Genomic DNA, 24386 nt, shown 5'->3' with positions numbered 1-24386 from the left:
AAGAGGATCAAGATTGGTAGCCATAGATCGACTTCTCCATAAATCTGTCCAAGCCCCTTTTAAAGCTTTCCAGGTTAGTGGCCATCACCACCTCCTGTGGCAGCATATTCCAAACACCAATCACACATTGCATGAAGAAGTGTTTCCTTTTATTAGTCTTTAAAATCCCCCCCCCCCCCCAGCATTTTCAATGTATGCCCCCTGGTTCTAGTATTGTGAGAAGAGGGTGGCATTCCAGAATCACTTGCGTGTTCTGGCCCCAGATGCTGCTGCTAGCCTAAGGGGAAAGGACAGGCATGGGGTTGCCTTCAAGGAAAAGGGTTGGCTCCAAGGGAAGGGGTGGGGGAGAATGTCCTCTCATTCTCCCCCCCACTCCTGCAGATTCTGCTCACAGGACAGGCAGGAAAGCATTGTGGATTTATTTGGTTGTCAGTCTCAAGATGTCAGTCTACTCCACCCTTTGAGTCTGCATAAATCTACCCAGCTGTGGGGGGGGGGGGGAATCCAGCAGTTATCTGTGTCTCCCCGCACAGGTCCAGCTGCCTCCTCAGCGCCCTGCAGTGGAAAGAAGCCTTCCTTCTCATAAAGTTGGGGGGGTGGGGGGTGCTTCTCGGTGGATTCAAGCTCTGGTGAAGGAAGGGCAGCCAACCCATACGAAGGACAGTGGTCTTTGCAGTGTGTGAACTCAGCTGTTGCCTCCATCTCTGGATGGACGGGGGAGCCCAGGCTGCTAGAAGCTCGTTGCCCAGGGCAATGGAGGCAGCCCCCACTTAGGTGCCTTTGGATGGTGGATGTGCGGGGTGTGTGTGTCTGCCGTCTGGCTAAAGGACCCCTTTTTTCTGGGCGGCGGGTCTGCTCAGCATCACCCGGAAGCTGCGCTTGGAGCCTTTACAGTGCAGCCTTGGAGGCTCCCGGGGGGTGTGTGTGTGTGTGTCTGGTTTTAATCTGTTGGGACCGCTTTGGTCACACGGAGCCCTCCGCGCAGGGCGGGCTGCCAGCCAGAGGAACTGCAGTCATGTTCAGCAAAGCTTTCCTGGGGCACCTGTGGGGGGGGGGGGTGTCTCCCCCCCGCCCCTTGAAGTTTGCTCCTAATTTTTAAAGAGCCGATGCCTGAGCCTTGCTTCTGGGCGCCCCTCAGCGGAAGGGGGCTTGGCCCGTCCCTTGGCCGGCCTCGGGGCGCTCCAGGTGAGCACAAGGGCGACCCCCGCAGAGCGCTTCGTTTTGCTCGGGTGCAGAAGGCGAGGGGGGGGCGTCGGCGGGAGCATCTTCGAGGACTCCGCTGCATCCTGGCGAGTGGCGAGATGTTCTTGCTCCCCACGACCCCAAGCAGTGAGACCCCCGCGTGGGGGGGGGGGCGCTGTGTGCTTGGATCCAGCCCCCCGCCCCACCCCCCGTATGTGTGGGCAGGAGGCTGGACCCCCGCGGCGAGGGGGGGCGCGGCAGTTTCGCGGGGGGCAGGAGGGGGCTCCTTCTGCGCCCTTTCTGCAGGCACCGGCCGGGGACCCGCCCGCGGACTACAACTCCCGGCATGCCTGGCGCCGGGGAGCGGCCTGAAGCCGGCAGGTGCCCCGCCCCCTTCCCGTCACGCGGCCCGGGTGGGCGGGGGCGGCGCCGGCGGTCCTCCCTCCCTGGAAGCGGCGTCGGGGGTCGGGGCGGCCGAGGGGATCCGGGGGTCGGGGCGCCGCCCGCCCGGCCTCTGGTTGGCCAGCGGGGCCGGCAGGACGGAGCGGCGGCGGCGGCGGGCGCGGCGGCGGGGGCGGGGGGCCGCGAGGGGCGCCGTCGGGGGGGCGGCCATGGAGCCGGCCGAGGTGAAGGACCGCATCCTGCACAACATCTCGCTCTCCGTCAAGAAGGTCAGAGCGCCGCACGCGGGTCCCCCCCATTCACACGGCGGGAGGGGGGTCCCCGAGGCGCCGGAGAGAGGGACACGTCAGTCGGCCTGGCGGGGGGGTGGGGGGCGGCCTCTGGTGTCCCCCTCCCCCCTGGGCCGCCCCACAGCCAGCGCCTCCCTCCCTCCCTCCTCTCTGGCCGCCGCTGGGCCGCGAAGCCGGGGTGTGGGGGCGGCGATAGAGCCCCCCCCCGGTGCCTCTCCTGGCTGGGGAGGGGGACCAGGCAGCGGTTCCGTCGAGGGCAGAGACTCCGCCCAGCACCAGCCCTCTCCCTGGACCCCACGGGCCGGCCGGCGGGGAGGACAAGACGCCGCTCTGAGCCCCGCAGACGGGACGGGCCCCTTCCCAGACCCCCCGCCGCCACCTGGCTGGCCCCCTCTGCCCGCTCTTGCCGGACGGGGCGGTGCTGCTGCTGCCGCTGCCCCAGACCGCGCCCCGGACTTTCCCCGCTGGGTGGTGTTCACACACACACACACGCCCTGCCCGCCATGCTGGATGCGCGGGTGGGCTCCGCGGGACAGCCGTCCGGCCTCTGGGGCGCTGCTCTTCCCACGAAGCCTGGTCTCCTGGGGGCGCCCCCCATCCCTCCCCCCATTCTGCCTCCTCAGCCCCACGTCTCTTGCCCAGGCTGGGCTCTGGCCTCCCTCCGCCATCATTCAGGGTCACTGTCAGCATCCCGGGATTGTCCCGCCCCCACCCCACAGGCACAGGCAGAGCAGGAAGTGGTCCAGCCCCTGTGCAGTTGTGCCCACGGCTGGGCCGCCGGTGCTGACGGTGGTGCTGAAGGAGGCCTCACCTAACCGGGAGGTGCTCTCTGCCGCCTTCGGAACAAGTCCTGGAGGGCAAAGCGGCTGCTGAGACACTGCCCGGGGGCTGCTCTGAAAGGCTCTGGCGCTGGGAGTCCTTGGAGGCGGGCGGGCAGACGGACGGACGGACGGGCTGCAGGTCCTCCAGACCTCCCTTTACGCGTTCTGGACGGCAGCCCACGCTCAACGGTGGCTCTGCGGTCTCTGCCCGGGGCTGTCCTTGGCGCCACTACTCTTGCAGTAGAGGATGCCTGATATTCCCGGCATGGGAGGGAAAGGGTTAATGGCAGTGCTTCATTCCCATGGGATTGCGTGATCGCAACAGCCTCCTCGTAGAACCTGCCAGGCCAGGCGAAGAGCTCCCTTTGGCCCTTTTAGGGGGTGGGCCAGTTTGCAACATGTTTTGCTCTCACCTGGCCCTCCTCCCCACCCACCCCCCAAAAAAGAGAATTGTGGGAACAGTGACTTCTTGAAGAGCGCACTGAGAGTTCCTTGTGCGTCATTCTGACCACTTCTGCACAAGTACAGGTCCCAGAATTCTTTGGTTGGGAGCCACATATTTGAGTCTGTTTTTAACTGTTGTTGTCGTTATACCCGTCGTCGTGTGCCAAGAGGTGCTTCACGGGGTCCAGAAGCCTTAAGCACGGGTGTGTGCATCCCATAAGAGGAATGCCCCTTCCCTCTGTCCCAAGCGTGGTGTTGCAAGTGACTCGTGTGCTGAAGTTGTTCCCCCAGTGTGGCATTTCCGTACACACATGGAGAGAGTGGCTGGATGCAGGAGTGATGGGACCAGCGGTGGGTTGGGACCCCTGGAGCTCAGCTCTGCTGCCCATTCATAGGAGCCACACACACACACACACACACACGGGAGGGACTTCAGAACCCTCCTGGCCTAGCAGTTTGGGGCCGTAGTCTCACGAGGCCTGGAAGCCCAGTCTTAGGAAGCGGAGTTTCTCCAGGGGCTGGCTCACCCTCCTCTGTGCTTGTGGGACAGCTGACAAATGTGTGGAATGGCCATGCCGTGGAGTCACATGAGCGGCCGGAGGAACTGGCGACTGCAAAGCAGCTGCTGGACATGCAGAACTCTTCGGGGGGGGGGGGAGTAGCTGGGAGCAGCTGAAGTGTGCTTTTCCCTTGCTTGTATCCTGCACTCTGCAGCCAGCCCAGCATGGTGTGTTGCCTGAAACAAAGGGGGTGGGTGGGCAGGAGACTTGTGGGGTGGGATGGGGTGGGGTTGAGCCCCAAGGAGCCTCAGGTCATGCTGAGGCCCGATGATCATCGTCAGTTGCCATGTGACTGTAGGAAGTGAACGCAGGCGCTCTTCTGCCTGGAAAGAAGTTTCACATCTGTGTGCTGAAGTTGATCATCGCAAGTCCACTTAAGGGGGCTCCTTTTGTCTTCAGAGGGTTGAGGCCTCAGCCGTGCAGCACTTCGCTTTCTGGTCGGTCTCTGCCTTTCCCCCACCGCTTCCCGCGAAGTGGCTGCTCCTCTCCTGGCGTGGTCACGCGCTTTGCCTGGGGCTTGGCTGCTGGGTGGCAGCAGCAGCTTCTGCGCTGAGGTTTGCTGTGTCCCGGGCCTTGGCTGGAGAGTTCCCCTTCTGAGCAGGAGCTCGCCAGAGGATGCCTCCGAGCAGTTCCAGGGGGCTCAGCAGCTCTGCCTCCCGGCCGACTAAAGCATTGCAGTTCAGGTGGCCTTTGCATCCTCCGCACCAGTTGCCTCTCAAAGGAAGCCTGAGGAGTTCTTTTTGTCTGTCTGGTCCTGGAAGCTGGGGAGCTCCTGCAGGCAGAGGGAAGGCTGCTAAGCCAGGCGGTTCAGGCCCTGCTGAGGACCAGTGAGCTGGGCCCAGTGGTTGCTCTCTGGCCTGAGCAGGCACCTGACGGTTCAAGGGAAGAGTTCCCAAGGGTGTCCCTGTAGCCCACGCTGCAGGGGACGTTCCCAATCCAAAACAAGGACTTTTGCCCAGCTGATCCAGGAGAATATTCCTCCTGACCCTTCAGGCTCAGAGATGAACGGAGCTCCTCCAAGCTAAACCTCGAGCTGCCATTAGTTGCAAGGGACAAGGTGGAATAGAAATGTTAGCCAGTTTTTGGTGCTGTTTATCCCTACAGGAGATGAACTCCGGCAGTGCCACCCGTGCCTCTTAGACACGGACAGTTCTTTTTTCTCCTGTCCCACGGTTTATAAATAGCCATGACTCAAAGCAGCGTTCCATAAGGAGCTATTATGCCTCATCATTTCTCAGCCAGCCTTGCCAGAGTCCTTGGGAGGGCCAAAATAGTCAGGGTAGGTACCCTGCCAGGTGATCCGGAAGACACGGGAGAAAATGACACCTGGAGGCAGAAGCAGTACTGCCCCCTCTGTACTCATGGGTGCTGTTGGGTGTTGCGCCCATTGCCGCGGTTGGGGGTGATGCCACCAGCCCAGTTCTTCCAGGCTGTTGCGTGCTGCGCATTGAGGCCAAGGGAGGCAGCCGGGAGGTTCTTGCAAGGCTCTGCCCGGCCTGTCCCAAGGACTCTGAGTTTACTTCCGTCTCCCTTCAGCCTCTGAGCTCCCCGCTCTGCTCCTGCGATCAAGAAGAGGGGACGTCCCATAAGTCATGCAACAGGATTCAGACTGTTGGAGTCGGGAACCCACCAGAGCTCTAAACAACAGAAGTTCCGGGAAGCCCCAGTGTTCCCTGACACATGACTAGAAGCCCAAAGATCCCACAGGAGGACCTTGCTGCAGCCGACTCCGCACGGCTCCTCCTTGCCTGCCCAAGTTGTGCTGCGACGGCTCGGCCCTCTGGTTGCTCACTGGCTGCTTTTCTTTCTCTTGCTCTCAGTTGCAGAGTTACTTTGCAGCGTGCGAAGACGAGACGCCAGCCATCAGGAACCACGACAAGGTTCTGCAGCGCCTTTGCGAGCACATCGACCATGCACTGCTCTATGGGTAGGCAGCCCGAGCACATCTCCCCTGGGGTCTCGAGCAAGTGGGCGAGGGCTGTGGTCCTGTAGGCTGCAGGCGTGGTGAGGAGCGTGGGTCCCGCAAACCTTGGGCCCGAGTCTGGCCATTCTCCCGGCCTTTGGCAGGGTGCAGAGGCAGAACTCTTCTGCTTGTTGGAGTGGTCAGACAGAAGCCTACAGGCAAAGGACTATGGGAAAGCAGCGCAATGGCCCCGGTTGGTGCCTGCAAACACACACACACGCACACTCATGTGTGTCAAAGAATCAAGTTCCCTTGGGTCTACAGGCCCTTGTATCACGGGAGTCTGCTCCTGCTTTTAATGCCGAGCCAGTCAGGACCTGGGAAGGAGAGGAGGCAGAGGTGGGATCCAGCAGGTTCTCACAGGTTCCCGAGAGTAGGTTACTAATTATTTGTGTGTGCCGAGAGGGGGTTACTCATTGGTGATTTTGCCAGGTAATTTTTGCCTTAGTTACGCCCCTCCTCTCAGCAGTAGTGCGCAGAACTTGGAGCAGTCTAGCAGGAGGTGCACCGGCGTGCGTGGCAGCCTGCGCCTGCGTGCATTCGTTTCCCGCCCAAGGACCGGTGCAGCGGCTGCGTCCTTGCCACAGCCCCGCCCCACCCCCGGAATACCCGGCCACGCCCTGTCGTGCCCCGCCCAGCCCCGTTGGCGCTACGCCACAGTTTGAGTCCCACCACCATGGGAACCTGTTATTAAATTTTTTGGATCCCACCACTGGGAGGGAGGTTCCATCTCCCGAGGCTTCTGCCGCAAAGTCACCCCCCAACCAGCCAGAGGTGCTGCCCTCCTCCCTCATTCCTCTCTTTCCACAGCCTTCAAGACCTCCCTTCAGGCTACTGGGTCTTGGTGGTCCACTTCACCCGCAGAGAAGCCATCGAGCAGATAGAGGTGCTTCAGCACGTGGCGACCAACCTGGGACGCAGTAAGCATGCTGGTGGCCAACCTGCCTCAGACCGAGGGGACCGTGCCTGGGAATGTTATTATTATTATTATTATTATTTATTTAATTTGTATACCGCCCGATCCCCGAAGGGCTCCGGGCGGTGAACAACATTCACTACAACATCAACAGGAGCGGTCGTACAAATATAAACACATAGGCTCCATCCCATAAAATAGCTTAAAACTCATAAAACAGCAAAAAACCATAATACATAATAAAAGGCGTCCGACCCCAATTTAAAACCTACCCCCATAGGGGGGGATGGCAGGACCCCTCAATATGAGGGGACCCTGATGTAACTGCCCTAGGGGCAGGGCAGTAAGGGGGCACCATGTCAGCAGCTGGACACTCCAAAGGCCCGGTGGAACAACACAGTCTTACAGGCCCTGCGGAACTCACCCAGGTCCCGCAGGGCCCGGACAGCTGGAGGAAGGGTGTTCCACCAGGCCGGGGCCAGTGCCGTAAAGGTCCTGGCCCGCGTGGAGGCCAGCCGCATCATAGAGGGGCCGGGGGCCACCAGTAAGTTGGCCTCTGCAGAGCGCAGAGGCCGAGTTGGGACATATGGGGTGATGTGGTCCCGAAGGTACGAGGGTCCCAGGCCGCGCAAAGCCTTAAAGGTCAAAACCCACACCTTGAAGATGATTCGGAATTCAACCGGGAGCCAATGCAGCTGTCGCAACACAGGCTGGATGTGTTCTCTGAAGGCGCCTCCTGTGAGCAGGCGTGCTGCCGCATGTTGGACCAGTTTTAACTTCCGAATCAAACGCAAGGGAAGGCCGGCGTACAGCGAGTTACAATAGTCCAGCCTGGAGGTGACCGTTGCATGGATCACAGTGGCCAGATCCGCCTGGGAGAGGAAGGGAGCCAACCGCCGGGCCTGGCGAAGATGGAAAAATGCAGTCCGGGTTGTATGGGCCACCTGGGTCTCCATTGAGAGAGACGAATCCAGGTGGACCCCCAGACTGCGAACAGAGGGGGTCGGCGCCAATGAGACCCCCTCCCACACCGGCGGCTGGAAATCCCTAACCTCACCCCTGCGGTCTAGCCAGAGGATCTCCGTCTTCGATGGATTCAGTTGCAACCTGCTCTGCCGCAACCAACCAGCTACCGCCTCCAAACAATGCTGGAGAGCCGCAGGGGCGGCAACCGCTCCCCCCTCCATCAACAGAATGAGCTGAGTGTCATCAGCATATTGATGACAGATCAGCCCAAAGCTCCGCACCAACTGAGCAAGTGGTCGCATATAGATGTTAAATAATAGCGGGGATAGCAGCGCTCCCTGCGGTACTCCGCACTGAAGCGGGCACCTCCGGGAGGCTTCATCCCCGCACCACACTTGCTGACTCCGGTCCCGGAGAAACGAGGCAATCCACTGAAGGACAGTGCCCCGTACCCCGGAAGCGGCCAGGCGGTGGGTCAAAAGGTCGTGATCGACCATATCAAACGCTGCGGTAAGATCTAACAAAACCAGCAGCGCCGATCCGCCCCGGTCGAGTTGCATACGGAGCGTGTCTGTGATGGTCGAGTTGCATACGGAGCGTGTCTGTGATGGCGACAAGAGCGGTCTCCGTCCCATGCCCAGCACGGAAGCCGGACTGGAAGGGGTCGAAAGCCGATGCGTCATCCAGGAAACCCTGAAGCTGCTCCCTTTACACTGCCCCCCCCCTCCTCCAACAGGGCCCGGCCTAGAGTACACAGCAGGGACAGGGCTAGTTCCAGGTGCCGGCCTCTGACTTCCTTCAGAAAGGGCAGCAGGGCTTGCAGGGCTGCCTGAGCTCCTCCAGGCAATGACCAGGTCTCTTTGCTTGGAGGTAGATTGGGCGGGGGGCGGGGGGGTATTCCCCTTGGCTGGAAGGTCTGTAAGTGTTCGTTCTTGCCCAGCTTTATACACATGCAGATTCTGTGAGAGTTATTACTTATTTAGGATGCATGAATCCTTCCTTGCTGTCTGAACATCAGACACAGACCATTTCACTGCAAAGTGACGTCACTCGGAGAACGTCATCGCATACGTAAAGGCCATCTAGTCGCTCACAGCAGCTGGGCAACCAGAGCAGCCTTTTCCCATCCACTGGCCCTCCGGGATGCAAATAGCTGCAGCTTCTTCAGGGATGGGGCACAGATTCCTTTGAGGCCTCTAGAGTGGAGCTGTTTGGAGCATCAAAGGTCAAAACAAGCCTGGAGCTAGGTCTGGTGGCCCCGGCTGGAACCAGTGCAGTGGTAGAGTACTGGGGGAATGAACCAGGGCCTTAGATGTCTGTGCATTAATGCACAGACCACGGGGAATAAACAATATGAACGTGAACTCTGCACGTGGCAAAGCAAATATGATACAATGGGCATAACTGAAACTGGGTGGGGTGATTCTCATAATTGGAATGTAATAATTCAGGGGTATGACCTATTTCACAGAAGTAGATCAACTAGAAAAGGAGGAGGAGGAGCATTTTATGTCAGGAATGATTACATCTTAAATCACACTTAAATCCTGGAAGCCAGGTTGAGAGCATCTAGGGGAGAGAAACGACAGTGATCTCATTGTGCGGGTCTGTAATAGACCTCCACAATGAGATCACTCTTGTTTCCGAAGAGACCGAAGAGTTATCTGGTGTCTTCCAATGTTCACAGACAAGTAGTAGCACTGGGAGATTTCAGTTACTCTGATATTTGTTGGGAGTCAAACTCTGCCAATCTGGGGAACCCGGTTTGATTCACCACTCTACCAGTTGAGCTGTGGAGGCTTATCTGGTGAACTAGGTTAGCTTATGCACTCCAACACATGCCAGTCAGGTGACCTTGGGCTAGTCACAGTTTATTTATTCTGTGCATTGTTGTTTGAGCCCTTCGGGGATGGGCGGTTTATAAATGTGATAGATAGAGAGGGAGAGGGAGAGGGAGAGGGAGGGAGGGCGGGAGGGAGGGAGGTAGAGTGAGTTCTTCGGAGTTCTCTCAGTCCCATCCACCTCACAGGGTGTTTGTTGTGAGGGGGAAGGGAAAGGAGATTCTCAGCCCCTTTGCGTTTCCTTACAGGAGAGAAAGGGGGGTTACAAATCCAAACTCTTCCTCTTCTTCTTCTTGGCTTCCTGGCCTGAAGATGCTGGTAACAGGGCTTTTGTGTGCCAGCTGTGGCCGAGTCCAGAGAAGCCAGGCTACATGTTTGCCCAGAAAAGCGTGTCCATCAAGACCCTTCTCTTTGGCCCCTTCTCTGCCCGCTGCAGGTCGAGCATGGCTGTACTTGGCCCTCAACGAGAACTCCCTGGAGAGCTACCTGCGGCTGTTCCAAGAGAACCTGAGTCTGCTGCACAAGTACTACGTCAAGTGAGTCCCCCCTTGCAGGTGGTTTCGGTGTCCCGCTGTTCACAGCTGAACCGAGACAGGCCCTGCAAGGGAGCGGAGAGACAAATTCTTTGAATGTCTGGGTGGCCGGTGATGCAGTTCCCATATTCCCAGCATTTTTTGTTCTCCTTTGTTTTTCTTGTACATTTTTGAAAAAGTATGCACGTAGTCCGGAAAGGGCATCTGAAAGGCTATCAGGCTTATTCTGCTGTAAATTTCCCTGGCCTAGAACTCCTTTCCCCAGACATATGAAAGGTATCAGCAGTGGCGTAGGAGGTTAAGAGCTCGTGTATCTAATCTGGAGGAACCGGGTTTGATTCCCAGCTCTGCCGCCTGAGCTGTGGAGGCTTATCTGGGGGATTCAGATTAGCCTGTACGCTCCCACACATTCCAGCTGGGTGACCTTGGGCTAGTCACAGCTTCTCAGAGCTCTCAGCCCCACCTACCTCACAGGGTGTTTGTTGTGAGGGGGGAAGGGCAAGGAGATTGTCAGCCCCTTTGAGTCTCCTGCAGGAGAGAAAGGGGGGATATAAGGGGGGATATATATAACCCTAACCCTAACCCTATCCAGAAGGCCTCAACAGCAGAGTGAACATGTTGGCGCAGAAATGGAAGGAAATTTCTGTGGTCCTGACCAGCACAGAGGCCTTTCACAGCGGAAGCTGCAGTCTGGGGACAAGGCGGCCTGCCGGGATTAGTTAGGCTAATCAAGGCCCGGTTGTAGGGGAGGGAACGGGTGGTCTCAAATTTGTGCCGATTTAACATGGTTGATCTTGCCGTTCAGCGATGCGATGCCCCTTGGAATGCGTTGTTCTGGAGGGTGTGGGGAGTGAGTAGCAAAGGCTGTGGCAGCACCCTGTGAGGGTTTTTCACGTCTCGTCCCACCCCCTAAGCCGCCGGCCTCCTTTTCAGCCCGACTCCTGCCCCATCTTGTGGGGAGTGTTGCAGGCAAGAGGTTGCACCTGAGTCGTCTTGTTCCCTGCTCTTTTTGCCGCCGGGTGGGAGTTGGTGTCTGACCATTCCAGTCAAACCGTTGGAATTGCTGTATCGTTGCTCGGGCACAGCCTTTTGCTGCTGCTGCACTTTCTCGGTCACAGAAGTTTGCTCCACAGAAGTCCCTGTTTGCAGCTGTGTGTGGCTGTTGGAGCTTCGAGGCCAGGTGGAGTCCCATTGCTGGGGGAGGGAGCACAGTGCCCCCACCTCGCCTGGCCCGGGGAGCTTTTCTTCGACTTGCCCCACCCCTTGCAGCCTCAGGGTTCCTGCGTGACCACCTTCTCTGCCCTCCAGAAATGCCCTGGTCTGTAGCCATGACCATCTGACCCTCTTCCTGACACTGGTCTCCGGCCTGGAGTTCATTCGGTTTGACTTGGATCTGGTGAGCTGCCTGTCTTCTCTTTTGGGGAAGGGGAGTGGGGTGGGGCACCCCCCCTTCTGTCTCAGACCCACACATCTGGTCTCAGGCCTTCCACAGCCACGCATTCAGAAGGTATGTACACATACATTCCATTGTGGCCACACGGCTGTGTTGGGTTTTGTTTATTCCTGCATTTTAAATCCTTCTCTCCTGCGCTTTGATTGGAAAATTCACAAGATGGTTGATGGGGTTTGAAAACCCAACGTCTAATATTCAGTAATCGCTACTGACAAATGTACGCTGTCATGAGAAAGCAGCCCAGTGACTTATTTCTCATTTGTTGGTATCGAAGATCCTCGTTGAGCAACATTCAGACCTGTTTGGGGCATCTCCCAAGATCACATGAGACCAATGTTATTTCCAAACCATAAAAACCGTCAAAGATGTGGCAGTCTGAATGTTGCTCAAAACATTTGTCAGGCTAGAAGCAAACCGGGAAAACAAGATGTTTGCAGTAGAACGCTCAAGCAATGCTGAGTTTTAGAGCCATGCTTTGGCCGTGGCTGAAGGTGGGCAGGAGGCGGGTGTTCCGTAGTCAGGGCACGCGAGCCAAACAGGCCACTTGGGAGTCTCTGTCCAGGGCCTCTGATGGTTGGAGCTGGCAAGCAGGCCTGGCTTCCAGAGAGCCTTCTGGGCACCAGAGAGGTGCCAATCCATTTTCTGACTGCTCATCCTCTTTGAATCAAATGGAAAAGCCAGATAGGTTGATCTAGCTCTTCCGTGATGCTTTCGTGGGGGTTTAATGCTTTGGGGCTGGGAGAGAAAAGAGGCCCGAAGGTGCCATTGGCCGCAGGGAACTGAATTGCTGCTCTGTCTTTCTCTGGCGCTTCCAGGATGCCCCCTACTTGGACCTGGCCCCGTACATGCCGGACTATTACAAGCCACAGTACTTGTTAGACTTTGAGGACCGCCTGCCCTGCTCAGTCCAGGGGTCCGACAGCCTCTCGCTCAACTCTTTCAACTCGGTCACTTCCACCAACCTGGAGTGGGATGACAGCGCCATTGCCCCCTCCAGCGAGGGTGAGTGAGGGAGGGAGGGGGGGCAGTGTGGGCACAGCAGCAAGGCCTTGGGGGTGGGAGCCCTCTCCATCTGGCCGGGCTTCTCACGGGTGGTCCTGAAATTAGCCGTTTGGACCGTGTGCGCCCTCATCTGCTTCTGCACGAAGGCTTGGCCCCTGGGGCTTCTCGGGGGTGGGGGAGAGGCCTGCAGCCACTCATGCCGTTGGGGAGCTTCCCCTCAGCAGGGCTGTGCTGCCCCACGGATGCTCCTGCTCTTAGGAGGGTTCTCTCAGGCAGAAGCTTCTTGGGGGAGCAGGAGAAGAGAGGAAGGGGGTGGGCAGATGAACCCCCCCCCCTTCAGCGGGCATCGTGAGGCTGCTGGATCTGTGGAAAACCACAAGTGAGGCCTGCTTGTTCTGCTGTGATCCTGCAAGGCCAAACCGGGGCGAGGGTCTTGCTGGCTCTCGATCTGCACTTCGCCCGGCACCGTGAAGGGGGCTCTCAGACTGCTCCCCTTCCCGCCCCCACCCACCCACCCACCCACCCACCCGGAGCTTCCTGCTGCACTCAGACTGGCATTTCCGGCAAGGGGGCGGGGGGGGGGGGGCTGTTTGGCAGCCTCCCTGGCCTCTCTTCCTCCGAGGGAGCATCCCAGGTGGATCGCTTGCTGGCCGCCTCTTGCGGTCCTCGTATCTAACCGCTCGTTTTGTCCCTCACTTTGTAGATTATGATTTTGGAGATGTCTTTCCCGCAGTGCCGTCCATGCCAACCACGGCCTGGGAAGGTGGGACGATCTTGCCCGTGGTCTGTAGCCACGCTCTCCGTGCCGCTCACTTTTCTGCACCAAAGCTTGCTGCATGCTTTGCCATGGGTCTCTTAACCCCATTTGGTGCCCGCAGGAAGGAACAGCCCAAGAGGGGGGCTGGTGGCTCCCCTCAGGTGGACTCCGGCGCAGTCCCTAACGCGCAAGCAGGGGGAATGCTTGTTCTCCCGTGCGTGGCAGTCTCCACCTCTTCCCGTGGCCTCTGAGCTCTCTCTGTGCCTCCTACCTCACAATTGTTCTCTGAGCATCTAACTCTCTCACTCCTCTGTGACTTGGCCTCGTCCGGCATGAGATCCTCTGTTGTGGTTCTGGTCCTTCCAACTAACAAGCCTCCCTCCCACGAGGAGCAGGGGCACTAACAGCGCTGCTGCTCTGTGTTCTGCGAGTGCATGGGGAAGAGCAGCGGCCGCAGTGGCTGGGGACTGCCTCCTTGTCTGACGGGATTGCCGCAAGCCCTTTCCCCACCCGAGCGGGACTTGGACTGCAGCAGCGGCTGCCGCCTTTCCTCGTCCTCCCCTCCAACTGGGGGCCGCGTCCTCCTCCCTCCCCGCTGCCCAGCTCCTGTGTTCCGAGTAGGTCTCCAGTCTTCAAGGCTGTGAAGGGAAGTTGGAGGACGAGACGACCAGGGCTGCTCACCAGGCCCGTGAGCACGGCCGCTGGTTGACTTGCAGCTGCCTACTGGCAGTTAGCCACCCGAGTAAGAATGCAGACAGGAGCCACTGCTCCCAGCCGTGTGGTAAGAATGCTGTAGAATCAGTGGAAGGCGGCTGCTGATCGTTGCAGAGCATCTCCCGGGTCCCTGCAGATGAAAGGGAAGGCACCTGAATCCGTGGGCGTCTGGCTCCCGCCCTGCCTCGGGGAGGGGGCGGGTTCTCCGGCCTGGCATTGCCAGCCTCACCCCTGGGAAAGGAACTGTGGCAGCTGCCTCCTTCTGGGCCTGTCCAGCTTGCGCTTGGCTCCGGCCAGGACCTCCCACCTGCTCCAGCTCTGCCCTCGTCCTTTCAACGGGAGAAGCTGCCGGGGATCCGGCCGGGGACCTCCCCTGAGCCAGGCGGTTGCGCCACCACTGAGCCTCCCGGTCCCTCCCGCCATTTTCCGTGGGTCAGTTTGGGGAATGCTCCCAGAGGCAGCTGGAAACCAGTTCAGGCGTGGCTGACTCCCACCCAGCAACTGTGGAGAGGCCTGCTAAGGGTGGCCCCTGCCCTCCTGTGGCTTTGGCCTTCCCGCTGAGCAGTGAGGAAGGAAGCCCTGGCCCTGCAGACCTCTTTGCCCTGGTAGCCCTGCGGGAGGCACCAGCCCCTTTGCTTCCGGCTAGGAGCCCCGGCCGCCGCTTGTGTCCTGCCGCCACTGTAGGTCGCTCACTGGGGGAGGGGCTGCCCTTCTTTCTCTTTCCCAGACGGAGACCTGGCAGATATTCTCAGCTGCCCACCAAAGAGCCCTACGCAGCGTCACAACCCCTTCAACAAGAAGGCAGAAGGGCTGTCCTCCACTGAGAGCACTCCGGGGCACCATTCTGCCTCCCAGCGGAAGGCAGACCCCGCGACCACGGGCGCCGACCAGGCCGAGAGTTGCCCCGAGGTGGAGGTCATCAGGTCAGTGTGGGAGCATCTTCTGAGCATGCTTTGTGCCAAATCCGCAGTCCTGCCAGGCTGGGTTTTCTGGCGGAGACGGGCCTTCCCCAGATTCCAGCGAGGAACGTGGCTCTTGGTGCCTCCCATGCGAGTGCAGACCGAGGTCCCGCCCAGAGTCTTTCTGGGCCTTGCTGCGGGAGATGGTGTGCTGGGGGCTGGGCCAGGGACCGTCTGGATCACAGGTGTCACTCATGGCCCTCCAGATGTTATGGACTAAAATTCCCATCATCCCCTGCCAGCATGATGATGAGAACTGTAGTCCATAACATCTGGAGGGCTGCGAGTTTGACACTTATGGTCTGGATGCTCAGCCCTGATCTGGACGACTTGAGTCTGGCGCAAGGAGGCGATGCAGGCAGCACATCCCCCCCCCCCCGCGCCTCCCCCCATCAGTGGCAAGATCTGTGCTGTTCCAGACATGGATTCCAGGAGGGTGCTGTGTTCAGGAAATGGGTGGCAAAACTTTCCTTGAACACTCAGGAGCCCAGAGGGGCGGTGGCGGTGGGGGGGGGTTGCATTTGAGAGGCAACGATGCTTGCTGGGCAGGCTGTGCAGAGTCCTCCCATCCTCGGGGGCTCCCAGGCTGAGCCCCTCCTCCTCCTCCTCTTGTCTTTGCAGGCTGGCTAAAAAGAAGAAGGTTGGCAAGAGGAAGAAGAAGGGCAGATTGGAGGAAGAGGAGGAGGAAGCAGCGGCTGCAGTTGTTGTGGACCCAGCTGGGCCTCCAGATGTGGGAGGGGGCAGGCCAGCCGAAGGAGCCGAGCTGCAGGAGCCCGACCAGGCAGCCCTGCCAGCCCCCGGGGAGGCCGGGCCGGAAGCAGGCCAGGAGCCCCCCACTCTCAGCCCGCTGCGGCTGCAGATCCCCAGACCGGAGGACACATCCTTGGAGCGGGTGGAACACTCGCTCAGCAAGGCCATCCACATGCTGGGCGGGCAGCTGGACCCCCGCAGCCTGGGCTGCCCCATCGAGCCCCCCAACCAGTCCTTTCGGACCCCCACACCAGAGGGGGACCCCTTGGAGGGGCCGCCCTCTGGTGTCTTTAGCGAAGGGGGGCCCACCCCCATGGTCTTCTACAGCTTTACCGCTGAGAGTCCAAACGCTCTTGCACCAGGTGGCTGCCACCATGACCCTGCAGGGGATGGCCAACCGCCGGATGTTCCTGGTGGCTCTGAAGCTGCTGGACAAGAGGAAGAAGGACGGCGACGAGAGGGGGAGGCGCTTGGGCCCATGACGGGCAGGCGGCAGCTGCAGCAGCAGCCAGAGGAAGAGGCGGCGGCGAGCGTGGAGGCCCTTGGCCAGCTGCAGAAGGAGAAGGCCAGCCCCTCACTCAGCAGTGCAGAGGACTCTGGGGTGGAAGAGGGGCAGGGCAGCCCTTCAGAAGTGGCACACCCCTCTGAATTCAGGTGAGTGGCAGCCCAGAATGAGGCGGTTCCTCAAAGCAGGGAGCTGGTCCTTTTCTTTAGCAAAAACGCCAAAAACGACCGACTGCTGGGTCAGTGTGACTGACCCTGCTTGTCCAGCAGGGGGCAGATGGGTCGCCGGCAGCTGCTTCTGTGGGGCTTCTGCCCAGACCAAAGGGGTGAGGGGCCAAGCAGCGTTTGCCGATGCAGGTGAGATACTGATGCTCCTCAGCCCTTCCCTACAGCCGTGGTGGCGAACCTTTGGCACTCCAGATGTTATGGACTACAGTTCCCATCAGCCAATTGGCCATGCTGGCAGGGGCTGATGGGAATTGTAGTCCATAACATCTGGAGTGCCAAAGGTTCACCACCACTGCTCTACAGTAATCCCAGGATAGCCTCCAATAAGCAATAACATACAGCAAGGTGTAAAAACACTAAAACCAAACAAATGGCCAAAAGCTCAGCTGAAGTAGCAGTTAAGAGGTGTAAAGTAGAGGCATAAAAGACCATACCAAGTAACAGCCAAGTCAAGCTCCAAAGTGAAATGGCTTCACCTGTCATTAGAAGGACACCTGCCTTTTCACGCATCAACACATTTCAGGAAATTCCTTCTGGACTTAATGGGCTGCAGCCCAGAAGGCCCTTTCGACAGTAGAGCGGCCACCACCCAGCCTTTGAAAATGGGCTCACGGTGTGGAGTTTCTAACCAAGATCATAACTGTCAGGCAGGCTAGTGTGGGAGGAGGTAGAGACCCTTTGGCTGGTTGTCAGGTTCTCTCTTGATGTGCTGACCAGATCCCTCTGCGGCCCCCGGATCACGGGGAGTGGAGGAAGGCAGCCACCCCTCCCCCATCCTCCCTGCTTTCTGCTCTCTCGTCCTCTCTGCACAGGGTGGACAACAACCATTTGTTGCTGCTGATGATCCACGTTTTCCGGGAGAATGAGGAACAGCTCCTCCGGGTATGTCTGGGCACACCACGGCCTCTGCCTCCTCGGTTCGTTTGGAATGTTCCTCGCCAGGGGTCGATTTGGAGCTTTGCTAAAAGAGGAATGCGAAGGGCATCCGGAGTGGTGGTGGTGGCTGAAGGGAGGAATCATCCATCATGGGAACCTCCAGGGTCATCTAGTCCAACCCCCCCCCCCCGCATAATGCAGGAAAATCACAAATCCCACCTCCCCCACACACCCTCAGTGACCCCTCCTCTGTGCCCAAAAAACCACAGCCCTCCAGGATGACTGGTCAGTTTGGAGTGTAGCTGCCCGTTGGCATCTGAGCAAGCCAGGCTGTTGGGCCACTCGTCCTAGCAGAAGAATGTCTGGCAGAGGGGGGTCACATGGTCTTGTTTTCCTGGTTCCCTCCCTCAGCCGCTCGGTCAGCCATTCTGCTTCCTTGTTTCTGCAGATGATCCGCATGAGCACAGGACACATGGAGGGCAACCTGCAGCTGGTCTACGTGCTGCTGACAGACTGCTACGTGTATCTCCTCCGCAAAGGTACGCTGGTCGGCAGGTGGTGGGCGTGGCGCACCTGGGAAGAAGTCGCAGGTTTCCTTGCTGACCCTGCGCCTTCTCATGTTCTTGTGAGCTCGTCTGGGTCCATCTGTTGGTTAGACAGACGGCATAAGGCGTCTCTTTTCTCTTCGACAGTTGATTAAATCAGGTCCAGAGATTTCAGATATTTTGCTTCTTAACTGAGCTTAAGAGTGATGCTGGGGGGAAGAATTAGGACTAATAAAAGGAAACACTTCTTCACGCAACGTGTGGTTTGTGTTTGGAATATGCTGCCACAGGAGGTGGTGATGGCCACTCACCTGGATGGGTTTAAAAGGGGCTTGGACAGATTTATGGAGGAGAAGTCGATCTATGGCTCCCAATCTTGATCCTCCTTGATCTCAGATTGCAAATGCCTTAGCAGACCAGGTGCTCGGGAGCAGCAGCAGAAGGCCATTGCTTTCACATCCTGCAGGTGAGCTCCCAAAGGCACCTGGTGGGCCACTGCGAGTAGCAGAGAGCTGGACTAGATGGACTCTGGTCTGATCCAGCTGGCTCTTTCTTATGTTCTTATGAAGTTTGTCCTCTTAATCTTGTTCAAAAAGATAGTGAGATGTATATTTAGACGCATCTGTTTAAAGAGCCAGCATGGTGTAGTAATTAAAAAGCAGGTGGACTCTTCATCTGGAGAACTGGGGTTCATTCCCTGCTCCTCCACAAGAGCGACGGACTCTTATCTGGTGAACTGGATTTGTTTCCCAGCTCCTACACTTGAAGCCTGCTGGGTAACTGTGGGCTAGTCCAGGGGTAGGGAACCTGCGGCTCTCCAGATGTTCAGGAACTACAATTCCCATCAGCCCCTACCAGCATGCCCAGAGGTGGCCATGCTGATGAAACTGATGGGAATGGACCCTATGCATGCCAACGCCTGCCAGCTGGAGAAGCCTGGAGTTCTAGTCACAGTTCTCCTAGAACTCTCTCAGCCCTCACCTGCCTCACAAGGTGTCTGTTGTGGGGAGAGGTAGGGAAAAGGAGTTTGTAAGCTGCTTTGAGACCCCTTAGAAGAGAAAAAGGTGAAGTATAAATCCAAAACCTCCTTCTTAATTATCTCACCGATAGTTAAGAACTATATATTTAGCTAAGTGGTGATCATGAGTTTCAGTTAGAAAGATCTAGCATCACTTTGCTGTTTTTTCTATATAAGCGTGCTGGTGAGATCAGCAAACCAGATTTCTGCGGATGGGACTCTCAGAAGAGATTTCTGCTTGTCTGTGTGTCTTAGATTTATGTAAAAATTCCTAACAGCAGTTTAAGATCATAACCTAAAATCTAGTGTGGGGACAATTTTGATATTCAGATGTGGTTGAGAAATGCTGTCAGAATTGATTAATTGGCACTTGTCTTTACAGCAGATACAGGGTTAATTTTCACAGAGTTGTGTTTTCTCCTGGCCTAGTTAGAAACTATTTCTTTTTTGCAATAAAAAAAACATTCTCTGAGACCTTGCTGCCTGGTTTGCTGGTACAGTTGATTCACTTGCATGGTCAAAATTAAGGCTTGCAAACAGCCATATTGGGTAGTTCCCAGAGATACCTGGGGCCAGACAGTTGAAAAAACAAGTATTCAAGGACTGAGGGGCCAAGCACTCTCACTGGACAAGGGGGCATGTTGTCTCGTTGCAGGCTGGCCCAGCGCATTCTGCTGGCACCTGCTCCTTTCAAGGCTTGGCACAAACCCTGCATGGCGGCACCAAAGGAACACCAAATGCCACTTCTGACTTCCAAGTGCAGACATTTTGTGCTGCTTCAGAAGCGCTCTCTGAGATTCAGGCAGAACGTGGCTGGAGGGAATAACTTGATGTGAGATATCTGGCCATTTCTGCTGCTGCAGTTGTGACTCCTGAGATCGACAGTGACCCCACCCTCCCTCCCTCCCTCCCACCCACCCACCCACACCCACACCCACACCCACCCACCCACACACACACACATAAACAGGAGATGATCCACCCACCACTCTTTTGGGCCAATGAGAGCTTCTGCAGCCCGAGGCCGCAGGGCTTTGCTTCCTCGAGGCCTCCTTAAGGGCAAGATGGTTTTGTTGAGGTTCAGGATCCAGCACATCTGTGTGCGTGAGGATGGGGAAGGAGTCAGTCAGGTGACCTCCTTGGGGAACTTGGCTCTTACTCTTCCTCTCCTCCCAGGAGCAGCGGAGAAGCCGTACCTGATAGAGGAGGCCCTCTCCTACAATGAGCTGGACTATGTCTCGGTGAGTAGGGAGTTGGGGGGGCCTGTGTGGGGATGGGGGTGGGGGCAGCGTTTAATTGCACATGGGTGGAATGGGTGCATTGCCCGGGCCCTTCTTGACTGGGCTGTTGACCCTGGGAAGGGACCAGCTTCTGCTGCTGGCCTTGTTCTGGTTTGCGGGGGGGGGGGGCCCAGGGGCTCAGCACAAAGGCTGGGGGGGGGGGGGCGTGGCCCCGTGGTGGAGCACTTTCTTGGCCTGCAGCAGGTCTGCGATTCAGTCCCCGGCATCTCTACTTGGGGGATCAGGCAGCAGGCAAGGAGGCCTCTGCAGAGCGCAGCTGCCCGTCTGAGGAGACGAGAGGGGCCGGTCCGGTCCGGTCCGGTCCGGTGGGAGGCCGTTTCGCCTGGTGTGTGTGCTTGCTCACGTGGTTCGTGTTCCTGGCAGGTGGGCCTGGATCAGCAGACAGTGACGCTGGTCTGCACCAACCGCCGGAAGCAGTTCCTGCTGGACACGGCAGATGCCGCCCTGACTGAGTGAGTGACCCGTCAGGTGGCTTGAAAACCACAGGATCCCAGTCCAGACTGGGGATCCCGCTGTGGCATGAAAAGGAGTACGGTTTGTGGGGGGCGGGGGCACTACTGAGAAGGAGCATTGGGCCTTCTCAGTACTACTGAGAAGGAGCATTGGTGGGGGGTGCCCCCGGAGGTGGCCCTAGAGCTGCTGTGGGGGGGTGGGGGAGGAGCATCCTGTGTCCTTGCCAGTCCCAGAAGTTTGTTTGCTTCCTGCATGGTCCTCTGTTCTCACGCAAGGCAGACCGCAAATGCAGCGTCGCACAACCAGTGTTCTGACTCTCTGTTCTCCTCCTGGCAAGGTTTTTCCTGACGTCTTTGAAGTCAGCCATGATCAAAGGGTGCCGAGAGCCCCCGTACCCCAGCATTCTGACTGATGCCACCATGGAGAAGCTGGCTCTGGCCAAGTTCGTGGCTCAGGAGTCCAAGCGGGAGGTGTGTGTGTTATAATCCCTGGATTTGCCTGTGCCCTTTAAGCCCCGCCTCTCATGCCCCTAATTAAGAGGGGCCCTGTGCATCTGGGACCTACAGCTCTAGTCTGGTTGAACCCCAATGAGGAGGGAGAGAGGGGACAGAGTCACCTTTTGCATCTGCAATCCAGAAAGGAGTGTGCCCTATTCGGGGTGGGGTGGCTGTTTGGTGCAAGACCTCTGTGTGAGGTTCTGGCTCTTTCCTGGGATTGCCCACAGAAGTATCTCACAGCCCTTTTCCTGCAGAAAAAGTGCTCAAAACTTGGGTTTCCAGCAGGGCTGGAAGAGATCTGTGCCTGAGAGAGATCTGTGCCTTCAGCCACAACCCTCAGGCAAGCTAGGAGTCACCTTGCATCAAGGAGAGGGGTCACAACAGCAGGCCCTTCCCTCACGCAGTGGGCTCCTCTGGGTGCCGGTCCTGTTAACCCCACGGCTGGGCTGGGTCTGTTGCAGACTGCTGAGGTGGTGGTTCGCTTCTATGGCCTTGTGCACTGGGAAGACCCCCTGGACGAGGCGCTGGGCCCTGTCGCTCCGCACTGCACGGTGGCTGAGAACTGTGTCACAAAGGAGGGCGTTCTGAGCTACAAATCAGGCACCAACTACTTGGGCAAGGAGCTGTGGAAGCCCTGCTTTGTGGTGCTCAGGTGAGAGGCTGGGGGGTCGGGGGGAGGGTTGATGAAGCCTGAGTGGGAACTGGGTGCTGAGCCAAGTGCTGCGGGCTGCCTGCCTGCTCTGCTCTGCAATGGGGCAGGTGGCTCCAGGCCCCGCAGAGACCTTGCAGGTGCCCCATCTTGTGTTCTTTGCCCCACAGCAATGGCATCTTATATCAGTATCCAGAGCGCACAGATATCGCCCCTCTGCTCTCAGTGAACATGGGGTGAGTGGAGGCCCACGGCAGGCAGAGGTACCAAAACCCCTGCCCCCAGCCCTTCGTCTGATTTCTTCCCCCTCCGCCATCATTGCAGTGGGGAGCAGTGCGGCGGCTGCCGGAGGGCGAACACCACAGACCGGCTCCACTCCTTCCAGGTGATCTTGACGGACCGGCCCTCCCTGGAGCTGAGTGCTGAGAACGAGGAGGAGATGGCCGACTGGATGCAGTACCTCTGCCAGGCCGTCTCCAAAGGGGTGCGTTTCACCTGCCGGGATTGGGACCTGGGGAGGCTGTGCTTGACCGTCCCTCTGGAGCTTGGGAAAAACAGGGTGCCCGCCCGCCTGCCAGCCCACAGATCGGGTTCTGTAGGGGTTCTGTGCTGGATGCCCCGTGGAGTGTGCCAAAGGAGCCCTTGTCAGGCAAGGGGCCGAGGCGGCTCAGGGAGCTGGCAATTGGGGAGGGAGGGGTGTGTGCGTGGGTGTCCAATGCCCCCCCCCCACCGCAGCTGAAGCAGTTCTTTGCAGGTCATCCCTGTGGGCGCGGCCCCCACCCCCTGTGTCCCCTGCTGCCTGGTGCTGACGGAGCAGAAGTTGTTCACGTGCCACGAGGACTGCCAGACCAGCTTCTTCCGCTCACTGGCCACTGTTGAGCTGGCCAACGTGGCCTCCGTGTCTGTGGAGGCTGGCCACGCTGAGTACTGCATCCTGGTGAGCACCCAAAAGGGCGCGTGCCTTTGCCCCTCCCTTCTCAGAGCGGCAAGCAGCACTCCTGGTTCTGGCTTGCGCTCTGTTTCCCTCACAACAGCCCCCCCCACCCGCCCCCACGTGAGGGGCTAGGCTGAGAGAGAGCCCCCCCCCCCCAGCATCCAGGTCCCCTGCTCTGAACACTGCACTCCACAGTGGCAGCACTTTGGTTCTCCCTTCCCTCCCTCCCTCCCTCCCTCCCTCCCTGTGTGCACTCAGGAGTTTGTCCAGGATTGCAAGCAGTACCTGCCCGCCTGGGTCCTCTACTTCAGCTGCCCTGCGGAACTGGAGCGCTTCCTTTCAGCACTGGATGCCGTGTGGAGAAGCACCTACCAGGTAGCCCAGCCAGCCAGGCTGCAGGAGGGAGGGAGGGAGGGAGGGAGGGACCCTGCTCTGGTGGGCTCAGGAGCCCCTGCAGGCAGCCACCTTTTGCCGTGTGAAGCTACGGCCCTCGGGTTGACCTTCACAGGCGCCCTCCCCTTCCTTCGCGTTGGCAGGTCGACCTTTGGCACAAGCTGATCGAAGACAGCGCCGTCAGGAAGAAGTGCGAGGACGCCCTGAGTCTGATCCGCAGCGCGTGGCAACGCAGTGACAGCCTCTGCCGTGGCCGGGCCTCCCGGGACCCCTGGTGTTAGCCTTCCAGCACCAGAGAGGGACGCGTTCCTGGTCTTGGAGGAAGGGGCCCTCCCAGGGGAGCGGAGGAGTTCAACCAGCAGCTCCCTCCGCTGTGACGGGTGTGATCCGGGGCTTCCTGCCACTTGGAGCCGGGAGGGAGTGGGGCTGGAGCTGTGCTGTGCTGTGCTGTGGGGCGGGCTGTCTCTGGGTGTATCCTGCAGGCCGGCGGGCGGGCGGGCGGGCGCTTGCTGTGCGAGGTGCCAGGCGAGGCCTGCCCCAGGGGACCCAGCCGGAGGGCCAGTGGGCAGCCTCACCCGGCCAGTCGTGGCCTCTGGGGCCAGCTGCTGAGGACAAGGAACTCCTCAAGAAGCTTGGCCTTGAATCCTTAGAGTGAGCAGACCCTTGTAGGAGTGGAATTAGGCGTCACAGCATGGAGTGGGATTGGGGCCAGTTGTTGTGGGCTGGTTTTCCAGGGCGGGAGGAGTCCGTGCGTGTCTTATGCTCTTAGAAAAACCTGTGCCAGTCTTGTCCTGATCAACCCCGCAGGGGCGTTTTGTGAAGGGATCTCTCTCCATTGTCCTGAGTCGGGGAAAGAAAGGGCCCCAACTCTGTGGCTTCTCGGGGCCTGCTGTGCCCCCTTCTCTTTGCCAGGTTTCCACATCTCCAGGGGGGAGGGGGGAGGGGGGGAGGGAGGGGGGTTGGAGACCCAGGAGCTGCTGAAAGCACAGCTTGTGCGGGCGCATGGAGACTTCAGCATGTGATGGGGCTAGGGGTGCTTGCAATAGCTGCGCATGCAGCCGACCCCCATCTCTGCCCCCCTGAGCTGCTGGCCTGAAGCGACCGGCACTCTGTAGATCTCGGAGCTCCTGCTGGCTCTTCCTGGGGCCGATGCAGGAGAGCTTAAGGGGGGGGGGGTAGTATTTCAGAGTGCAAATCCTTATTCAAGGCCAGCCAGGCCATTGAGAAGTCACCAAGTTGGGGGGGCGGGGGGTGTCCTTTGCCTGCAGTTGGATATATGAAGCCTCCTTCTGATGAGCTGGACACTCTCAAATGTACTTTCTGGTTCTGGATGGGGGGCTTTCCGGAGGAGGCGGCCTCTGCCTGGAGATGCATCATGTACACACATTGCTCCCCCCTCCCCCGCAATAAAAGGTTTCTTGGTAACTCAGTGTTG

At 58.7% G+C, this 24386-nt stretch overlaps 1 protein-coding gene across 2 annotated transcripts; it reads left to right on the top strand.

Moving 5' to 3' along the window:
- The first annotated feature begins 1701 nt into the window (after window positions 1-1701).
- On the top strand, window positions 1702-24376 carry PLEKHM2 (pleckstrin homology and RUN domain containing M2). 2 transcript variants are annotated; one of them, XM_048518940.1, is made up of 20 exons: window positions 1702-1853; window positions 5520-5626; window positions 6473-6582; window positions 9822-9921; window positions 11227-11314; window positions 12187-12373; window positions 13077-13136; window positions 14572-14767; window positions 15425-16207; window positions 17098-17167; window positions 17610-17700; window positions 19901-19965; window positions 20389-20477; window positions 20816-20948; window positions 21437-21627; window positions 21795-21860; window positions 21949-22108; window positions 22379-22561; window positions 22817-22933; window positions 23095-24376. In XM_048518940.1, the coding sequence occupies exons 1-20, from the start codon at window positions 1794-1796 to the stop codon at window positions 23230-23232; spliced, it is 2994 nt and encodes a 997-aa protein (XP_048374897.1). In that variant the 5' UTR covers window positions 1702-1793; the 3' UTR covers window positions 23233-24376. The 2 variants fall into 2 exon arrangements, with proteins under 2 accessions (XP_048374897.1, XP_048374898.1); XM_048518941.1 differs by lacking the exon at window positions 13077-13136.
- Window positions 24377-24386: the final 10 nt, after the last annotated feature.

Source organism: Sphaerodactylus townsendi, linkage group LG16, assembly GCF_021028975.2.
Source record: "Sphaerodactylus townsendi isolate TG3544 linkage group LG16, MPM_Stown_v2.3, whole genome shotgun sequence".
NCBI lineage: Eukaryota > Metazoa > Chordata > Lepidosauria > Squamata > Sphaerodactylidae > Sphaerodactylus > Sphaerodactylus townsendi.
This window is presented reverse-complemented; position numbering and strand designations above follow the sequence as displayed.